We start from the raw sequence: 19,497 nt of genomic DNA on the forward strand, positions 1-19,497 counted from the left end.
TTTGAAACTTTTGTGATTTCCAGTTTTAAAAGTTGCATCATTTTTTCCTGACTTTTCTGCATTATTTGAAAAGAGGGAAGTTCTGTTTATGTACACTAAGCACAAGTCTTTAGTGCAAAAAACAAAAATAAATTCCAATTATATAAAATGTTAGGTTATAATAATCGCTAAGACATCTGAAAAACAAATTTATTATTAATTAAATAAACAGATGGAGTAAATTATGTATAGAGCATGTTCATTCAGGAATAAATACCTGTGTCAGATACATATAGTACTAACTTTTAGCTGAAATGTAGAAATATGTAAACAATACTTGTGATGAAGGAGAAAAAGGTAGAGGACCTAATATCCTGACCACCCACAGCTTTCCCACGTATATGTTCCACAACATATACCCACTTATTATTGCACAAGTAATTTAGGCTCCTTTTTTAACTCTTTGAAGTAAATGGAATATGATGTTTGAGTTAGAGGTTTAGAAGGATATCTCTACCATAACACCGTTTAAGCTTGCATCAAACTTCATGATTAAAAAGTTATAAAATCCATCGTACAACTTGCTTTAGCAGTGGAAAGTAACATATGTTTCCCAAATACTTATATTTTGATCCAAATTTACTAATATCAGTAAAACTGATGATTTTAAAGTCTGTTCTTTTTATGTCTTTAACACCCACCCATATGAAAATCACTATCCCTAACAAAACAATCTTAGTTTATTTCTCTTAAGAACAATGCTTGAATACTTAGTCTATAGATTTATGCACAGTAAAAATTAATTACTTAACTCTATTAGAACTACAAATTTTATCTATTACAACACAGAAGTGAAAATTTCATTCCTAACTTGTTACCAGTGTTCTTCATTAATTTCATGAATCATCTGAAGTCTGACCTTTTTGAATCATTGCTTGATAAAAATAGACTGTAGCATTAAAAGCTACAGAAAATTACTTTATCATGAAGAAAACAGTATCTACAGCACAAAGAAAATTCAGTGTTAAGTCTGATGCTCATTGTCACTATTTTCAAATTGAAATAAAAAAGGAATATTTTAAAAATATATTTGCAAAATTATGACTCATCATACATTTTAAAAGCCATTCTAGCTTCAATATGTAAGTGTTTAGTAAATAGTCGAAAACTAGCTCTATATGTGGGTGTTATTGTTCTTACACCTGCAGCATTTATATTGAAATTTTGGCATATAATACCTCTATAGTAAATGCATGTGAACATGAAGACTGGCACAGTGGACCTATTTATATGAAGAGGAATTTAGTGTACCTTGCACTTAGTTTCTTATTTAATAAATTTACTAATTAAGTAACATAAAGCATTTGTATAATGTCATGTCATGAGTCAGTTGCTCCCCTTCTTGGACCATGAGACTCTAAGGGGTCCTTGGTGCTCTCTGAGCTGGGTTTTCTTGCAGACGTTTCATTACCCAAACTAGGTAACATCAACAGTGCTAGTAAGGAATGGGGTTCACTCTCAGTTTATGTTCTAGTGACTTGCCCTGTCAAAGTTGGTGGGGGTAGTCTTTTGGTTGGGCTGTTTACTGTTAGTTTATTTGGCAGTTTCTTGATTGGCGTATATTGTTTACTTGATTGTTGGTCTGATGTTAATCTTAGAGTTAATCTATGCTTATCTGGGTGCTGATTACTGGTAGAAAAGTGTTTAGATCTTTTTGTTCCCTTTTTGGCTTGTTGATTGTCTCTTTTGCATAGTCTATAAACATTGTTTATGTCTGTGTGTCTCTCGATGGCTAATTTATCAGAGTGGTAGGCTTCTAGAAATTCCCTGCTATTTTTGGCTTGATCTAGTTGTAGCCTTACCTAGAATATGAGGATCACACAATAATGACGCATGATCTTGACCCTATCTCATTGTGCTGCATCCGAGGCTATCTTTGAAAGCTTCAGTTAGTCCACAATGTATCAGCCTAATTATTAAGTAGGATATGGTGGCCTGAGCATTAATATTAGTTTTGGTTTTCTATCTGTTTCTGAGTGCAATTCAAAGTGCTGGTTTTGAACTTTAAAATCCATCATTCCAAATCACACTTCCGGAGGGAATTACTATAATACCTATACATGATATATGGGGCTGCCTTTGAAAAGGCTTCAGTTGATTAGAATACTGAAGTGATGTATGCCCCTAGGAGGGTAGGTGTTACATGTCTGTTCCATAAGCTGCATTGGTTGCCAGTTTGTTTCTGGGTACAATTCAAGCTGACCGTTAACATCTACTTATTTCATCAAGTCAGGCAGGAGGGGTATGCTGCAGGTCCTGTCCCCAAAGAAGTCCCACCTGGCACATAGCATGCCTTTTCTGTTCTGGCCCACATTGGCTGGAACATTATTCTCCCAAGGTAAGGTTAGCTTGTGCAGTTTTCCTCACAGTCTGCAGCTCCCTTTGAATCTCCTTCCCACAAGAAAGTGGTAGGCAGTTCCTCAGATCAGCTGAAATGGAGGAGGCGACTTCGCTGGGGCTCTCATGAAGGTCATGAGGGAAGGGAAAACTGCACAAGCCTATATCATAATGCGGAAAAAAGAAGAATGAAAGAGAAACTCAGGTGTCTACTAAAAAAGGTAGCATTAGCTGGGGAAACTCTGGGGGTCAAAGGATGAAATCTCTTTTTCCATGGAGGGAGGGACCCCTTGAGAACATGCTGCAATTGGGAATAGTAGTAATTTACCTCATGGTCCGTAGTTCCCTTGGTTCCCCCTCCCATTAGAAAGGGACATGCAGTTCCACAGATCTGAGGAGGAGACTATACCTAGGACTCTCCTGATGGGAGGGAAAATGATACAAGCCTATATTTTATATGAAAAGAGAAACAACGAGAGAACAAGTAGGATGCCTGTTGGTGAGGCAGGGCTGGCTAGGGCTGCCAATAATGGGAAGATCCTATTCCTCAGTGGAGAGAAGGTTCCTTTGGGATACATTGGCATGGGGAATAGGGGTGAGTTTTCCTCAGTCTTTTGTTCCCCCCTTGGCCCCAGCAAAGTGGCAGGCAGTTTTGCAGGTCAGCTGAGGAGGTGGTGGCAGCGGCTTCACTGGGACTCTCCAAAGGTTGTGAGGCATGGGGAAATGGTGCATAGCTCTTTCCTTTAGACTCAGTCTTCCATCCTTCCTAGGTGGGTAAAATGAGGACCCAAATTGTTGGGGGCAATATGCTGACTTTGTAAACCGCTTAGAGAGGGCTGTAAAGCACTATAAAGTGGTACATAAGTCTAAGTGTTATTGCTATATGTAGAAAAAGAATGACCCAATGGATCATATGCTGTCTAGTGTACACATCCACTCACAAACCTTATTTTCTTGCATTCAGCCAAAGAGTTCTACCAGATATGGAGCAGAGAGTCTTTTCCACATCAAGGCAAAAATGGGTTTATTGCAGAACACAGTAGAAATGTGAACTGTTATGTAACTGCTGAAAACAGAACCACTCCCTTATTGCTGAATCCACAGCAGTTAAACATTCCCAAACCATGGAATCATATTTCCCATGAGATTGAACAAACTCACTGTGTTTTTAACTATAAAGCATGAGAAACTAAAATCACAAAAAGGCAAACATTGTACTATTTAAAATGTTCCAATTAACCGGAGGATCAAGGGTACTTTCTAAAGCTTTTTTCACAGAAGAGTTAAACATTGTCTTTAAAGTCTATTGGGGATTTCTTAACTGTTTCCTTTAGAAACATATTGTGGTTTCTTAATTGTTAATTTCCTTGAGAAACATACTGTGATAGCTCACAGGAGTGTTTGAAGCTATAACATCTACCACCTGTGTTTTTCACTGAGATCTGAGGTTTGTCTTGAAATGATACACTGTCTTCCTGAAATCAAATATACGGACAAAATCCTAGTGACATCAAAAGGTGTGATAATACTTATCTTTAGAACTTATCATATGAACAGAAAATTCTGGATTTGTTTTTAAATGTATTGCTTTCTTTGTTTATTTTTTAAAAATTGCAATATACACTAGCAGAGAAATGCTAGAAGTGGGGAGAGTTGCCTTTAATTCAGTTTGTGGGCTAGTCACTGCAGTTTTCTTGGCAAAAGTTTTGGAAAGTGGCTTGCACTATTGTCTCCTTCCTGGAGCTGAGGGAGAGTGACTGGTCTAAGGTCACCCAGTTGACTTTGTGCCTAAGGCAGGACTAGAGTGCAATTCTCTTGGTTTCTAGCATAGTGCCTTAATCACTACACCAAACTGGCTTTCCAACCATTCTGTAGTATAATGAATCTGTATATATTTTTATGAATTTTGTGATACTACAGTATTATAAATTATATAAATTGTCTTCATAAAAAAATGTAGCTTTAAATTTGTTAGATGGTATTTACAATATTGCACAATATTGGCTTAGTAAAATGCATGTGTCAGAACAAAAAGATGGGAAAAAAACTGGACTCAATTTATGTCAAATTTATAAGTGGTTTCTACCAGCTAATATGCTATAAATTACCATTCCTGGCTTATACATAATTTTAAAGCAGGAACTGAGCAAAGGAAAACTGAATGTAAAGTTATTCCTCTTCCAGCTGCGTGCAATGTGTTCAACAGTGGTAGGATTCAAATGTTTTTACTACCAGTTCTGTGGGCATGGCTTGGTGGGCGTGGTGTGGCTTGGTGGGCATGGCAGGGGAATGATACTGTAAAATCTCCATTCCCACCCCATTCCAGGAGAAAGTTACTGCAAAATCCCATTCCCTCCCCACCCCACTAACCTGCTTTCTAGCTCTATCCTCCTGTGCAGGGCAACAAAATAAGACCCAGCCAATCAGCTGAGACTCGGGAGGCAGAGAATAGATAGAGCTAGGGCCAGTCAGAGGTGGTATTCCGAACTACTCAAAATTTCCACTACCGGTTCTCCAGAACTGGTCAGAACCTGCTGAATACCACCTCTGGTGTTCAACCATCTATCTGCCTGTGCAAGTAATGCTGTCTCCTAGTGAATTATTCTTTCTTTCTTCCAAAATAACCATGAATAAGAAGCAGAGTAATGAACCTCTTCCTATTCTTTGCATGCACTGAATTAACCCAAAGTTCTTTTGAGCAAGTTAACTCCTTACTCAAAAGGATACCATCTGCTACATGAGAAAGAGGGACCAGAGCAAACAAGTCATAAATATGCTAAAACAAAGCAGGGTCTGGTATATATTACATGCACAGAGTATGGTCCATTTTTCAAATCTGATCACAATGACTGTGCAGCATCTAAAGGCATATAAAAAGATTATAGGTCACCATGATGGAGAGAATATTAAGCCAGCAACACTAAGCCATTCATTTATACTGCTACATGAAGTTTTTCATTGAATTCCATTATCACTTTAAACGTTAATAGAACAGTAGCCTCTTCTTTAAAACATGAAGTAACATTAAAGCTAAAATACAGACATCTACATTCATTTGGACAAAGGGGAAGCTACTGTGAACTTCAAGGAAATTGTGAATGTTGCATGAGAGAATAAACATCTGTACAAATATGATAAAAGGAGTGTATTGTTCTTCTTTGTTGATAGAGATAAGTAATATTAGGTCATAGGATGTAAAATCAAAAAGTTCATTCCACCCAGCAATCTGGGATTTACAAACATGCCAAAGGACTGAAATAAAGTCTTTCATTTAAATAAAGTTTAAATACTTAACATTTTCTGTCTTTTCAATACCGTTATATCTTAGTTACATACCCAATGCAACTAATAAGCTAGAATATATTTTTAAAAATCTATTCCTGGTTCATTCTGGTACATTCTGGTACTTAATCCAACAATATTTTCATGTGTTTATGATATTGGGCTATTTGAATGCATTATTAAAAATGATATAATTCTTCACCTAAAAAGGCAGAGATATGTTAGAGATTGATGCATACGTAATACTTTTTGTTCAAATGTAACCCTGTTTGTTCATGTAAGGCAGGGGTGTCAAACTCAAGGCCTGAAGGCCAGATCCAGCCTGTAGGGTACTTAGATCTGGCCCACAGGGCCACCCTGAAAACTACAAAGGACATGGTGCCCCTTCAGCAAAAATGGAGCTTGGGAGGATGATGCACGGCCCTCCCAAGCTCCATTTTCACTGGCAGAGGGTTGAAAGAGGCCGTCACAGTCAAAAACGGAGCTTGGGAGCCCATTTTCACTGGCAGAGCTCTTGGGCCGCCACAGGTGCCCGACACAAGTGATGTTGAGCTGCCCACGCCCACCCTTGCCACGCCCACCCTGACCCCCTGAGGTCAAACACAACCCCTGATGTGGGCCTCAATGAAATCAAATTTGACACCCCTGATATAAGGTAACATCTTAGCCTCAGGTATTTCTCCCTCCGCTTCTTTCCCTTTTATAAGCTAAAAGGAAACAGGAGTTTTTTTATTTCCACTTCTGAGAATCTAGCTTTTCATTATTTCAACCCTGGCAACAGAAAGTTTCTTTTAAATGGTACTGATTGTGGGAAAAGTAATCTACAGAGAAGAAGACACAAAGAGAAAAAAACCCATAGAGCCTTTAGGGAAAAGTATATAATATATACCCTTCTTACATTCAGGCCATAGTTAGATACATAATTTCATAAGAACTTGAGGTGAAAATGCACCTATGTTGAGACCATGGGATTCATCAAGCATAGCTGATACTATTGTGCCAGGAGACAATTAGAGGAGGCACTTGCAGAAAAGAAGCAGAGAGAGGACAGTTAACCTTTACTCCTTATCTTTTCCCAGGAACAACAACTCAGACACTTTGCCTTGTTTGGCAAACCAATTCCCACATCCCTAATTAGAAGAAAGGCAACTGACATAAAGAAGAAACAGAGGGATCCTGAGCCCTCCATTCTTCATATTGCCAGTTCCCTTGTCAACAGCAACCTAGTTATAATCACATTTGCCGTTCTGCTGTCACTTTAGATTTAATTTTATATTTGAAGTTCAGAATATTGTAAAAATTGGGTTTGATAGATTGAGAGGCAGACCAATGTTATGTGCAATGCTCTTGGCATTGAAACAGTGGGATTTACTTGATAGACTTTTTCAAATATGGGAATAAAGTATCTTCTCAGTACTTCTCAGTTTGAGAACAAAATAATGGAATACCTTCTGGTACCATATTTCAAGGAAGATACACTTGGACAGATGCAAGGGCACCTACATGATTATTCAGATGAAAGCAATACCATGAAGAACTATAAGTTCTGCCTCTTTTGAGCATGTGCTGTGACACTTGCAAAAAAAGGGGTGAGGCTTGTGTTATTATGCTGTTCGCATCAGTCTGATACCCTTCCCCTGCCTCTACTGCCAAATGGCTAGCTGCTGGCCAGATGGCTAGCTAAGATTTTTATTTTAACAACTCCTTCAATGGCTTTCTGGTTTGTCTTGAATAAAAGTGTAAATGTGTATCAGGAAAACACACATTTCAAACACACAGGTTCAAAATTATGAGTACATTTTGGCTTCATCCCAATTATTTCAAAGAGTGGCACTGATTTACAGCAAAGTTTATAATTGCTCAGGATGCCTGCAACCTTGAAATGAAAAACATTTAAGCCCAAGTATTAACTGAATTCACCAACAAGCATACACACAGACTGAACAGTAGACTGAATAAAACCCCAGGGATTAATTCTGCTAACTCTGATTAAACTATTATGAAAAAAACCTCTTATTTGGTATTAGTCTTAAATTAGTTATGTAATTATGATATTTTTGCCATTTCCTTCTCTGGTCTGAATATAACGTAACAATAAATTATTGCATGATTTATTGAAGAAGAGTCAACTTCTCTAATCAGCTTCAGCTGTCTTGGACTATAATATAAATATTTTATGCTGTAGCTTCACTTTAAAAAAATGGTACAGATCCACAGGATATGTTACATATGGCTGAAAAAGATTATCAAATATTTTCCCATTGTCGATTGAGGTATTCTTACTTACATGGGAGCATGTGGGCAGGGTTCTTGACTCCAAAGACATACATACTGAACTTGAACAAAGCTTTCGGTGCCATCCAGCACAGAGCAGCTCACATTTTTGTTGACTACATAAGCACACCAGTTTCTGTAGAGAAGCCGAGAATAGAAAAGGTACACATTACAATAATAATATTATAATACACAACATACAATAATATTAAAATTGCTTAATATTATTAAACTGTTTGTCTAAAACAAATATGGAATATTGATCCAATGTTTTACCTAAGAGCAGATTAAAGCAGAGAAGCAATTATTTTCTTCCACTTCCTACTACTGGCCCAACACATGACGAGCACAGAAGATCCTTTAGTAGCAGCTCTAGCACATGTTTCTTTTTAGATGCAAATATAGAAGTTAAATAAAATGCAGCAGTGTAGAGAATAAAAGAATGAGGATAAGAACTCATTTCTATGTATGTCTGCTCAGATGCAAGACTGAGCCATATTCCCAGATACAGGATTTGTTTGTTCTTTTTATATTTTGAGATCTGGAGACAGAAATCCCTCATTCCAAAATGCAAAAGAGACAGAATTAATAGAAATTGTGTTAAATCGTAATATGGTTTTACTTAAGGACTAACGTATTATGTAATCCAATATTTACGTTTTATAAGCTATGGCTGATTATCAATGAGGAAAACAGTCTCTTTGGGGGTAAGAACAGGTGGAGTAATAATGACACAAATGCATCACAATGCAAACTCTGCATGCAGAACAATTGTGTTTTAAGTACCTAAATTGGATATCAGTATCTTTGCTTACTGTTTTTGCTTGCTGGAATTATATTTTCCTCATTCTAATAGAACTCTATTCTTTTTTAAAGACTAAGTATTTCCCATCTGTGTGAAAGTTTGCTTAATGACATTTTGAAACATTCAAGTAAACAGAAAACTAAGTATCAGGCTACTCTCAATAACAATAGCCCTGGAAAAAGCACAAACAGACATTCAAGGATTCAAGTCTCCGAAACAGGAAATATATGTATTATTTTAAACAAATTATTTAAATCAGGGTTGTCCAACCTTGGCAACATTCAGACTTATGGACTTCAGTTCTCAGAATTCTCCACCCAACTGGGAGTTGAAGTCCAAAAATCTTAACATTGTCACAGTTGGACACCCCTGATTTCAAACCATTATGAAAGTTATTAAGCAAATCACTGAGGTTGTTAAGTGAATCATGCTTCCCCTGTTGACTTTGCGTCAGCTGGGAAGATTATGAATGATGATCAAATGACTCCAGAAGAGTGCAAGTGTCATAAATACACCTGAGTTGCCAAGCAAATTTCGATCACATGCCCATGGGAATGCTACAATGGTTGTAAATGTGAAAACTGGTCATAAGTAATTTTTTTTCAGTGCCACTGTAATTTTAACCTGTCACTAACTGAATGGCTGCAAGTTGAGGACTACCTGTAAATGTTCTGCAAAAATGGTAGGTTTCTAGTGCCAAGGGCTATCTGAAGAAATCTAGACTTTTCACACAACTTTTCATATAAATGAAGAACAGACACAAAAGTGACAGCTCTACTATTATATAGAGATAACATAGCTAAGAAAGCTAAGCTAGGCTAAGTAGCCTAGTCTGGTCTAGTTAGGCTAGGTTAGGCTAAGATAACGTTGTTGTTTTTTTTACTGTGAGCACCCTAGCCTGCTTTAAAAATGAAATTGCACTCAATTGCACCCTGGCCTGCACTCAAAAGAAAGTATGTATCTACTCAAACACATATATAACACACATATACATATTCTATGCTATACACAGCAGGAAGAGGAACCTGAGTTCACAAGGTTGATGCTATATGGAACAAAACTGTGATTGAATCAAAATAGATGTTCTGCTTTGGGTACCACAAAGCTTCCTCCCAGAAGGTAACAAGACTTCCTGCAAGAATGACTACCCAAAAATCTCAGCCCCAGCTGGAATACCATTTACAATGACCAAATGGAATATTAGTTTCTATTGAAATCATGATTTCAGATGTTATCCAGATGGAATGACAAAAATGTGATAAAATGAAACTGTGAAGAACACCTAATAAAGTGATCTAAAGCAGTGTGATCTAAGAGACAAACTTGGTCACTTTATATGCCTAAAAACAACTTGAATTCTTAGCCAAAGAGGATGAGGATTATGGAAGCCATAGTTCCACATCTAGAGAATAACAAAATGTGGAACATGTACATTTTCATGAGACTATGGGATATTACCAAAACTAAGGGACCCAATAAATTATGGCTCTTCATATAAGCATGCATAGATAATAAATATCCTAGTGTAGAGTGTAACTGTATTTTTTTATGTTCTAATCTGCACAGTACAGTGGTGGGATTCAAAACAATTTTATTACCAGTTCTGTGGGTGTGGCTTGGTGGGCGTGGCAGGGAAGGAAACTGTAAAATCTCCAGTCAGAGGTGGCATCTGCCGGTTCTCTGAACTACTCAAAAGTTCCGCTACCAGTTCTCTAGAACTGGTCAGAACCTGCTGAATACCACCTCTGGCACAGTACCATTTCCAACTGCTTTACCCTCATTCCACAACTCCCACTAGCAAGAGATGTTGTACTCAGAACTTTTTCTTGTTTGCATGTAACTGTGGCAGGAACATGCTCCAACACTCTTTTTTTTCTGCTTTTTTTCTGCTATTAGAAAGAAGAGCCTTTGTGGCATAGAGATTAGAATGCAGTATTACAGGGAAACAATCCTGATAGGGCACTCAGCTTTCCATTCTTCCAGGGTTGATAAAACGAGGACCCATATTGTCGGGGCCAATAAGATGACTGGATAAACCGCTCAGAAAGTGCTGGGGTGGGCGGTATATAAGTCTAAATGCTATTGCTGTTGCTAAATGCTAAGAGCATGTCTAGCACTCTGCATAGAAAGACAAGAGTTTTGTTGCCCTAAAACTACGTAGACTTCTTTCATTTGAGAATAGGTACTTTCTGGAATTGTATTGTAACGTTTATCTTACTTATAATAAATACTATTAAGATTCTTGTTCCTTGATTGTTTCCAGTCCAGACTATAAAGAGGGAATAACAGAATAACAGAGTTGGAAGGGTTCTCGGAGGTCTTCTAGTCCAATCGACTGCTCAAGCAGGAAACCTTATACCATTTCAGACAAATGGTTCTCCAGTCTCTTCTTAAAAACCTCCCATGTTGAAGCACCAACATCTTCTGGAGGCAAGTTGTTCCACTTATTGTTTTAACTGTCGGGAAATGTCTTCTTAGTTCTAGGTTGATCCTCTCCTTGATTCGTTTCCATTCATTGCTTCTTGTCCTGCCTTCAGATGTTTTGGAGAATAGATTGGCCCTCTCTTCCTTCTGGCAACCCCTCAAATATTGGAACACTGCTAGTCCTTCTTTTCATTAAACTACTCTTACCCAATTACCGCAACCGTTGTTTTATCATCCCCTCCCCTCATCTTTGTTGCTCTTTTCTGCACTCTTTCTAGAGTGTCAACATCTTTTGTCTATTGTGGTGACCAAAACTGGATGCAATATTCCAAGCGTGGTAAATATTGCACCCAGGGGGCTCATCCTGCTTTGGAACCTAAGTTTAGTGCTGTTTGGAAATAGCACTAAAACCATGTTCAAAAGAACTCTGTTCAAAAGGATTACTGGTATCAATTGATGACTCGGCTCTCTTTGATTAACCAATGGCAAAAAATGCCGTCTCTGGATGGCAAGATGGGTAGATATAAATTTAATAAATAAATAAAGGTAAGCAAGTTTTGACAAACAGCTAAACATATAGTGAACCAGCTGTCAACATGTGTTTCTACCACAGCCCAATTCTATGATAAAGAGAAAGTTTATTTTTTTCCTACGGGCTAGTGAATATTGGTGGAGAGAAAGAAAAACAAAGTTAATGGACCAATTCCTATTCTTAATATGTCCTGTACGCCATAAAGAAAACTGCCACTCTTTGCCAGCGTCATACTTTAGGTAGGCAGGGATCATGAGTACATCAGACTTTATGTTGGTAGTTTTCTGCCAGCTCAAAGGAGAATCGATAGCACTGCTGTCTGACCATGGGGAACTTTTTTTCAGACATTGCTGAGGGCAAGTGACCTCTCATGTTCTAGACCATCGCCCACTCCATACATGTTAATTAGAAAATAACTATGATATTAAATGCCCTATCAACCTTTGCAATGCTGCCTAGCAGCTGAAGAATGGACAAAAGGCAGAAATATTTTAAGGAAAGAGCAAGGGGAAGACCAGCCTGATAGTATTCGTAGGCTCTAAAAACAGCAGAGAATATTCTTTTGCTGTCAGAAATAATAATCTCTAACTACAAACCTGGATTTAGATATCCCGTAGAGAATTAATGACTACCGGATTGTGTGTTGAAGGGTGCATAGGCTGCATTCACTGCAATTGGTTCAATTCTTGTTCCTTTTTTGTTAGCCACTAAGGCTAACAATAATTTGTCCAAAAAGTTTTGGCCTGCCATAGATTAGTATGGCACTCTTATTGGGGTTAAACTGAACATACATTCATTGGACTGTCAGCTGTCAATCAATACTCTTAACTTTAACTCATTTTTCAGAGAAAGGCGGGGAAGCACAACCTTGTCGAAATAAGCAGAACTTACTGACTGGCACTGCAATTCACTTGGCAGGCGAATTGTTTTGGGCTGGTAAAAAGGAACAAGAGCTCTAGATTCATTCAGTCAGAGGCAGGATGCTGTACCATCATTCAAAAGGAAGAAATGAATCACAAAATAGACGTTGTAGAAGGAGCGCACCAACGTGCCTACCGTCCCTGTCCTATTGTTTCTTTTATTTTTCTTATATGTACCCATTTCATGTATTCATAACTATGTATATACTTATACCTATTATCTTGTAAGCGGTTGACAAATCAAACCAATCAATCAATAAATACATAAATAAATTCACGTGGCACACTTTTCTATTTAGTTAGCGCTAGGAGACTCGTGGGAGGAAAAATCATGAACTCAGCCCAAGTTCTTTCAAAAGGTGGCAACTCCAGCAGGCCTTGCTTCCCAGCCCAGGAAGTGTTAACTCATCCCCACGGATCAGGGAAGAGGTTCCCAAGGCTCGCCAATCCACTCATTCCCCGTTTGGCCAGCAGGCCCCCATTTGCTCCAACTGGCCGGTTTGAGAATCTGAGTTTGAGTATCCCCAAACCGCCTCCGATCTCGTCTCTTCCGAGCTGTCAACACCAGGGAGAAAAGCCGGGATTCGGCGCCTTTCCAAGAGACGGGGACTCCACCCAGGGCGACTTTGGGTTTTTATATTATTCACGCGGCAGCATTACCAATGGCAGGAGAATAATTTATATATAAAGCCACGAAACTCTCTGTACGCGGCCCCGAGGCAGACCTGAAATGCTCGAATATCCCACCCCACCCCCCAAGCCCGGAGAAAGGAAGGTGGATTTGGGGAGAAGTTGGGTCGCGCGGGTGGAAGGGAGTCTTACTTGTTTCTGGCGCCCGGACCCGGGTAAGGGGAGACCAGGCTGAGGCAGCACCCGAGAAAGAAGACCAGCGCCACCACGCAGCCGAAGGGCTTCGCAAGCAGCTCCATTTTCGCCCGAAATGGCGCGCCACCGGCTCACTAGACTCGCGTGGGAAGCGAAGAGGCGTGAAGACGAAGAGCCGCTGTGGTGGGATTCGCCTGCGTGCTGGCTACCCTGCTCGTTGTTTTGCTGCTTCTTACACGCCTTTTCTCTTCTCCCGCCAGGTTTTTTTTTTTTTTTTTTGGCTTCACTTCGGGTTGCCTTCGCCTCAGTTCTCTCGCTGGGTTTTTCTACCGCCTTAATAAATCCCACCGACTCTCCTGTCTGGCCCGCTCGCGTCTTTCCTTCTTCTTCTTCTTCCAAAGTTTCCGCCCTCCGGTTCGCACATCCTACCCGAAGGGTGGCTAGCCTCCCTCTCCTCCTCCTCCTCCTCTTCCCCCCTCCTTCCCCGCTTTTCTTCTCTGACCAAACAGCGTGCAACCCTTTCTCATTCTTGCCAAGGAGCAAAGCACAAATTGCTCTCGGCGGAGAGCGTGCGGAGAGTTGAGGAGAATCAGCGTGTGGCGGCCGTGAGAAACTAAGTGATAGTGAAGGGTTTGGGACTGGTGCGTATTTCTGGCTCTCCGAGCACTCACGCAAGCGCCTCGGGTGCCTTAGCCTTCATCCCCTCGCGCACGGAGCCTTTGTCTGGAGGCCTCTTTAATCTGTCTCTGCTGGGCAAGGCTTCGCGAGTTTCCGACCAGAAGGAGTTTTAGCTTCCAAACCGTCCCCCTCCTGGCCCTTTTCTTTCCAATTCAACTGGGGACTGGTTGAAGCTTTTACTTTTCCAAGAATGCTCTTACACAACGCAACAAGCACGTTCAGTATGTTTAGGCACTTTAGTAAGCAGTTAGACAACCTCTGCCTCCTTGGGACATTGCTTCAGGATGCTGGACATATTCTGTAAGAAAGTCACTTGGAGATACTTTGGCTCAAAGATGTGTTGCCCCGTGAGGCTCTGTTTCCCCCATTTAAAGGTCATGACAATAAAGAGTTTTGGTAGTAATTCAAGAAAATTCTTTATCCTTTAAAGGCATGCATGCACTGCACAATTTATTTTACTGTCATACCTTGAAGATACATCATGGTTCTGTAGGAAGTTAGCACCCACCCCACTCCTAGAAAAAATGACATATCCTAGGAAATATTAAAAAAGCAGAATATTTCTCCTAAAAAAAGCAGAAACTCACCTCATAAGCAGAAACTCAGCCCCCCCCCCCCCATCTTTTCTAATGAACCATTACTCAGGCCTGGGCCAGCCTCTTTTACATAATGAAGATCTCCAGGTAGAGCTATAATAGGAATTGCCTAAAGCCTTTCATTACATCATCATCCAGCAAGGCTCAACCAAGCCTGGGACTGAGGACAGCTTACAGAGTTGCCCCTGCATGGCCCCATGGGAGTCTGACAACCAATCAGCATACAAGTTCAAATTCAAATCCCAACAGAGGGTATAAAACCCAGATCTCTCAGCATCTCAGCCTTTTTTCCCCTTCTTTCTTCACCCAAAGCATGTGATCCTGTCCATCATTAAACCATTTTTCCAAGCAGTCACTATGTTTCCAGTGTCTTTCTTCCCAACTTGGAACTGAACCCAGAAGGATAATTCTTCCAACAATTCATTTCTGAGATCCAAGTAGGGCATGTTTCTTTAAAAAAAGTCTAATTATCGTAATAATCTACAAACTTTTGCAGTCACTTGAAGAAATCTCATTAATCATCTGCTTTTACACCAAATACAAAGTTACTGAACAAAAGCATGCAAACTTGTCTAGCTGAATAAGCTTACAGCTATGTGCTTGTTGACAACAATTTGCAATAGCAATAGTAATAGCACTTAGTGATTTACCTCTCTAAGCAGCTTACAGAGTCAGCATATTGATCTCAACAATCTGGGATCCTTATTTTACTGACCTTGGAAGGATGGAAGGCTGGGTCGATCCTGAGCTGGTGAGAATTGAACTCCTGGCAGTTGGCAGAATTACCCTGCAATACTGCATTCTAACCACAGTGCCACCACAGCCATTCAAAGCTTGAAATAAGTCATAACTTCAAGTATAACAAAAACAATGTCCTTGGAGGCATGAAAATTATTCTTTCAGATGCAGAAGATGTTTTGAGCATACATTAGCACAACTTTGTAAGTTGTGAGGAAATACTTGTTCCATGAAAAGCAATTACAGATAGGCTCCATCTCAATAATTACTTATTTATATTAGTAATTTTAAAGCTAGTTTTTAATCCACCTTGAAGAAAAAACTTGAGAGTTCTACCAAATCATTTGAAAGGCATGTGTATGTGTGAGAATAATCACAAAATACAACGGAGACAGTGAAAAATATGAAAGTGCTTTATTATTAAGCTTTTGCAAAAGGGAATTCTGCTCATAGCAGAAGACATTTTCCCCAGGAGGGCTGGGATTTACATACACAGCTTCAAGTATACAGTGCCTGCCCCTTTCCTGGGTTCACAATCTACCCAACTACGTAATTCCCTATGCCACACACATAGCATACCACCTGTTTCCCTTTCTTTGGATACTACTCTTGTTCTCACGGCTTCTTCCTTTTATGTTCTTCTGAACACAATGGATCATTAACCAGTTCTGTTCACATCAGAATGACCTTAGCATCTCTTACATTAATCTTTCAGCCAAAATATACAACCCCCACTCCAGCCAAGGACATAATAATTTCACTTTACAGAATAACAAGTCACAAAAGATGATTTGTTTGTTAGATACTGTTGTATAAAAGTCCAGAAATCATTCTAGAAGGTCACATCACGAACATAAATGGAGTACTTTCTGTTCTATCCTTCTCAGGTGTAACTTGCAATGCATATATGTTATTTTCACATATAACAGTTTGTCTTTAACTCAGCTAGAAGTTTTGATGTGGAAAATAGTGGCAGCACAGGCTATAACAAATTGCAGAATGTGCATGTGTTTTTGTTTTGAAAGAAAAAAAATAAGCACAAATGTGTGAAGTCTGGTAAATGGAATGGCATGTGTATTAATAATACAACCCCGTACATCTTTAGGCAATATAATAGTATGTTCCCTAGAGTTCAATGGAGCTTACTTGGTGGCAAGAATAAAACTGCATCATAGTATAAATATGTTTTTAAAATTATATATATTTAATACAATATGAAAGAGGAGGAAAGGAATGAGGAGTTAATGCTGATGTTACTAGCTTGAATAAGCATTTTTCTAAAGTACTAATGCTTGGACATATGTAGACAGAGCATAAACATGCTAGCCAAATTTCATAAATCATGACCAATATAAATGTAATACTGTACTTCTATTGAAGTTACATACTTGAATTCTTACTGACTTGAATTCTTACTGATTTACAGTAACTGTTTGATGTTGCGATAGTGCTGAGTGGTCCTTGAAGTTCCAGCCATTGCATTATCTTTGCACTCATGTAGTTGCTACTTGGGCTCTTGGCAAAAAAGGCAATGGGGAAGTTGGCAAGAAAAGTTGTAAGTCACTCAGATAAGTCCCTCCCAATCTCCTGGCACTTGGGCTCCACTGCCCCATCCATCCTCTGTCCTCCCTGCTGCACCATCTATCCCTGGTTTTCCTAACCTTGGGCTTTACTGCACACACACACACACACCCCATCTTCCTACCCTGGCACCCCACTGTGCCATCCATCCCCTGGGATGGGGGAGGGAGGGAGAGACTCACAATGAGATCATGGCTTAATCAGTTGTGTTACATTAGTGCAGGAACCATTCTATTTTTAATTTACTATAATTGTCTTCAAAAAGTCTTACAATGTATATACTTATAACAGCTCAAAGAAATCAGGAATGAAAGGAAGGAGGAATTCTTGGTAAGTTCCTTAACATATTTTTTTGGCCATATTCTTACTCGCCAAGTAAGAATTTAGTATTTTTTAAACTTCTCTTTTCTTTCTCTAGCGCCTCTAGAACATTATTAGGGAAAGTTTTTTTTCAACTTTCCATTGCCCTGGGATTTCTCAGTGGGCTCTCATCCAAATACTAAATAGGTCCAATCCTTCCTTAGCTTTTTTGAAATCAGCCAAATGCTTCCATGATGAAGTAATTGCCAAAATAATGTATTTGATGAAGCTGTATGTTCAATACTGAATAATTAAACATCAATTTTGACTTGGTCAAAATAACAGGAAATACTGTCATGCCTGTATATAGAAAACATTTGCCTTGATTTACTATCCCATCAAGTACAATCTGTTTTGAGTTGTGGTGAAAATTACATCCAAATTCCAATGATTCTAGACCACAAACTTTATTGTATAATCAAAGAAAAAGAGAAAATTAGTAATGACCAATTTCTTCCTTGTAGTAGAAGTAATGCAGCAATCAGTTGTCGTGGAAGGATTTTATTCCATTCCTTAGGGCCATAAGAGAAACTAAACATTATTTTCTAAAAGGTACTATAGGCAGCCCTCAACTTATGACTGGTTGTTTCTTTTCCTTGAAGTTGTCCCAATATGTAGTATAAATAATATACTTAGCATTGAACCAACAAGGGTTAATTTGTTCCTTAGAAATAATAACTTTAATATTAAAAGCTTCTATCATGTAATTTGAGCGAAAATTTTGATTCACCAAATATAAAATACAGATTATATTGTTAGTATTTAAATTTGTAAAACCAAGAAATACAGAAAAACAAACATAATGGTAGTCCTTGTTTAGCAATTGCCCTTGTATATGACCATTACAGTGGTGATGAAAGAGTAAACTTCGTGATTAGACCTTGCATTTATGACCTTTGCAGGTCTGTAAAACAAAAGAAAGTTGAACTTCAGGTAGTCCTCAGTTAATGACCATTTGTTCAGCCACCGTTCAAAGTTACAATGGTGCTGGCGCTGAAGGAGTGACGGTTACCACCAGTCCTCAAGATCTGGCAATACCAGCTACCTTGCAGTCACATGATCCCTATTTGGACACTTGGGAATTGGCTTACACTTATGATGATTGAAGCATTCTGCAATCACAGGATCACAATTTTGTTTCATCCTGCATTTGTTATTTTTTATAAATAATGTGATGTACAGAATTCTACTTCCTCCTCCTATTTTCCCCTCAACAATCCTATGAGGTAGGTTGGATTGAGAATGATTGTCCAAGATCACCCAGTTGGTTTTCATGTCTAAAGCCGGACTAGACTTCAGTCTCTCCTGTTTTCTAAGCTGTTTCTAGTTATTGAAAACTGGCAAGATGTCAAGAGGTAGCACTCGCTTAATTCCACACAATTTTTCACTTAATGATGGCAGCAGAGACTTCAGGGATTACGGACACTAAACAATGTGGTCATGAGAAATGTTTTATGACTGCATCCCTGAGAAACAGAAATTCTGGTCCCAATTGACATCTTAAATCAAGGACTACCTGTAAGACCATAAGCACAGCTGCATTCCACTTTGCGACCTCTTTGCTTAACAGTCACTAAAGTGGGACTACTTTTGTAGAAGAAAAATAGGAACTTAAATGGAAGAGTGGGGGAAAAGCTAATTGATACAGAGAGCAATGTTTTCCAAAACATGGTCCAAGGACACCGGGGGGTTCCCGAGGACTCTCTCAAGGGTCCACAAAATCAAAATTATTTGCTAGCCTATATTAAAAATAATAATACCTTAAAATCCCATCGAACAATTGTGAGAAGCTGTAGTAGAAGCAAATGCCAGAATTTTAATTTTAAATGGGGTAAAGCTCTTTGGCGATCCTCCATAATTTTTTTAAAATGGGAAGTGGTTCTGAAAGAAAAAGTCAACCTATTCCCCAACACACCTGAAGGCAGGACAAGAAGCTATGGATGGAAACAAGAACTAGAACTAAGGAGAAACATCCTGGCAGTTAGAATAATTAATCAGTGGAATGACTTAACTCCAGAAGTCATGGACGCTCCAGCATTGGAGGTTTTTAAGGAGACTGGAATGTCTGAAATGGTATAGTTTCCTGCTTGAATGGGGGTTTGGGCT

The 19,497-nt window shown here is 39.0% G+C and overlaps 1 protein-coding gene across 2 annotated transcripts in view; it reads right to left on the reverse strand.

The window, feature by feature from the left end:
• Nucleotides 1–13,848, reverse strand: part of EMILIN2 (elastin microfibril interfacer 2) — a 28,306-nt gene extending 14,458 nt beyond the window's left edge. The window contains exons 1-2 of one of the 2 annotated variants that reach the window (XM_026699344.2): nt 13,436–13,848; nt 7,946–8,068 (exon numbers count right to left, since the gene is read on the reverse strand). In XM_026699344.2, the coding sequence (XP_026555129.2) occupies nt 7,946–8,068; nt 13,436–13,542 (230 nt within the window). In that variant the 5' untranslated portion in view covers nt 13,543–13,848. The remainder of the gene's footprint in view (nt 1–7,945; nt 8,069–13,435) is intronic. The other variant, XM_026699345.2, reaches the window with a different exon arrangement.
• Nucleotides 13,849–19,497: the final 5,649 nt, after the last annotated feature.

Source organism: Pseudonaja textilis, chromosome 3 (genome assembly GCF_049901715.1).
Source record: "Pseudonaja textilis isolate UNSWEBS1 chromosome 3, rPseTex1.2, whole genome shotgun sequence".
NCBI classification, from domain to species: domain Eukaryota; kingdom Metazoa; phylum Chordata; class Lepidosauria; order Squamata; family Elapidae; genus Pseudonaja; species Pseudonaja textilis.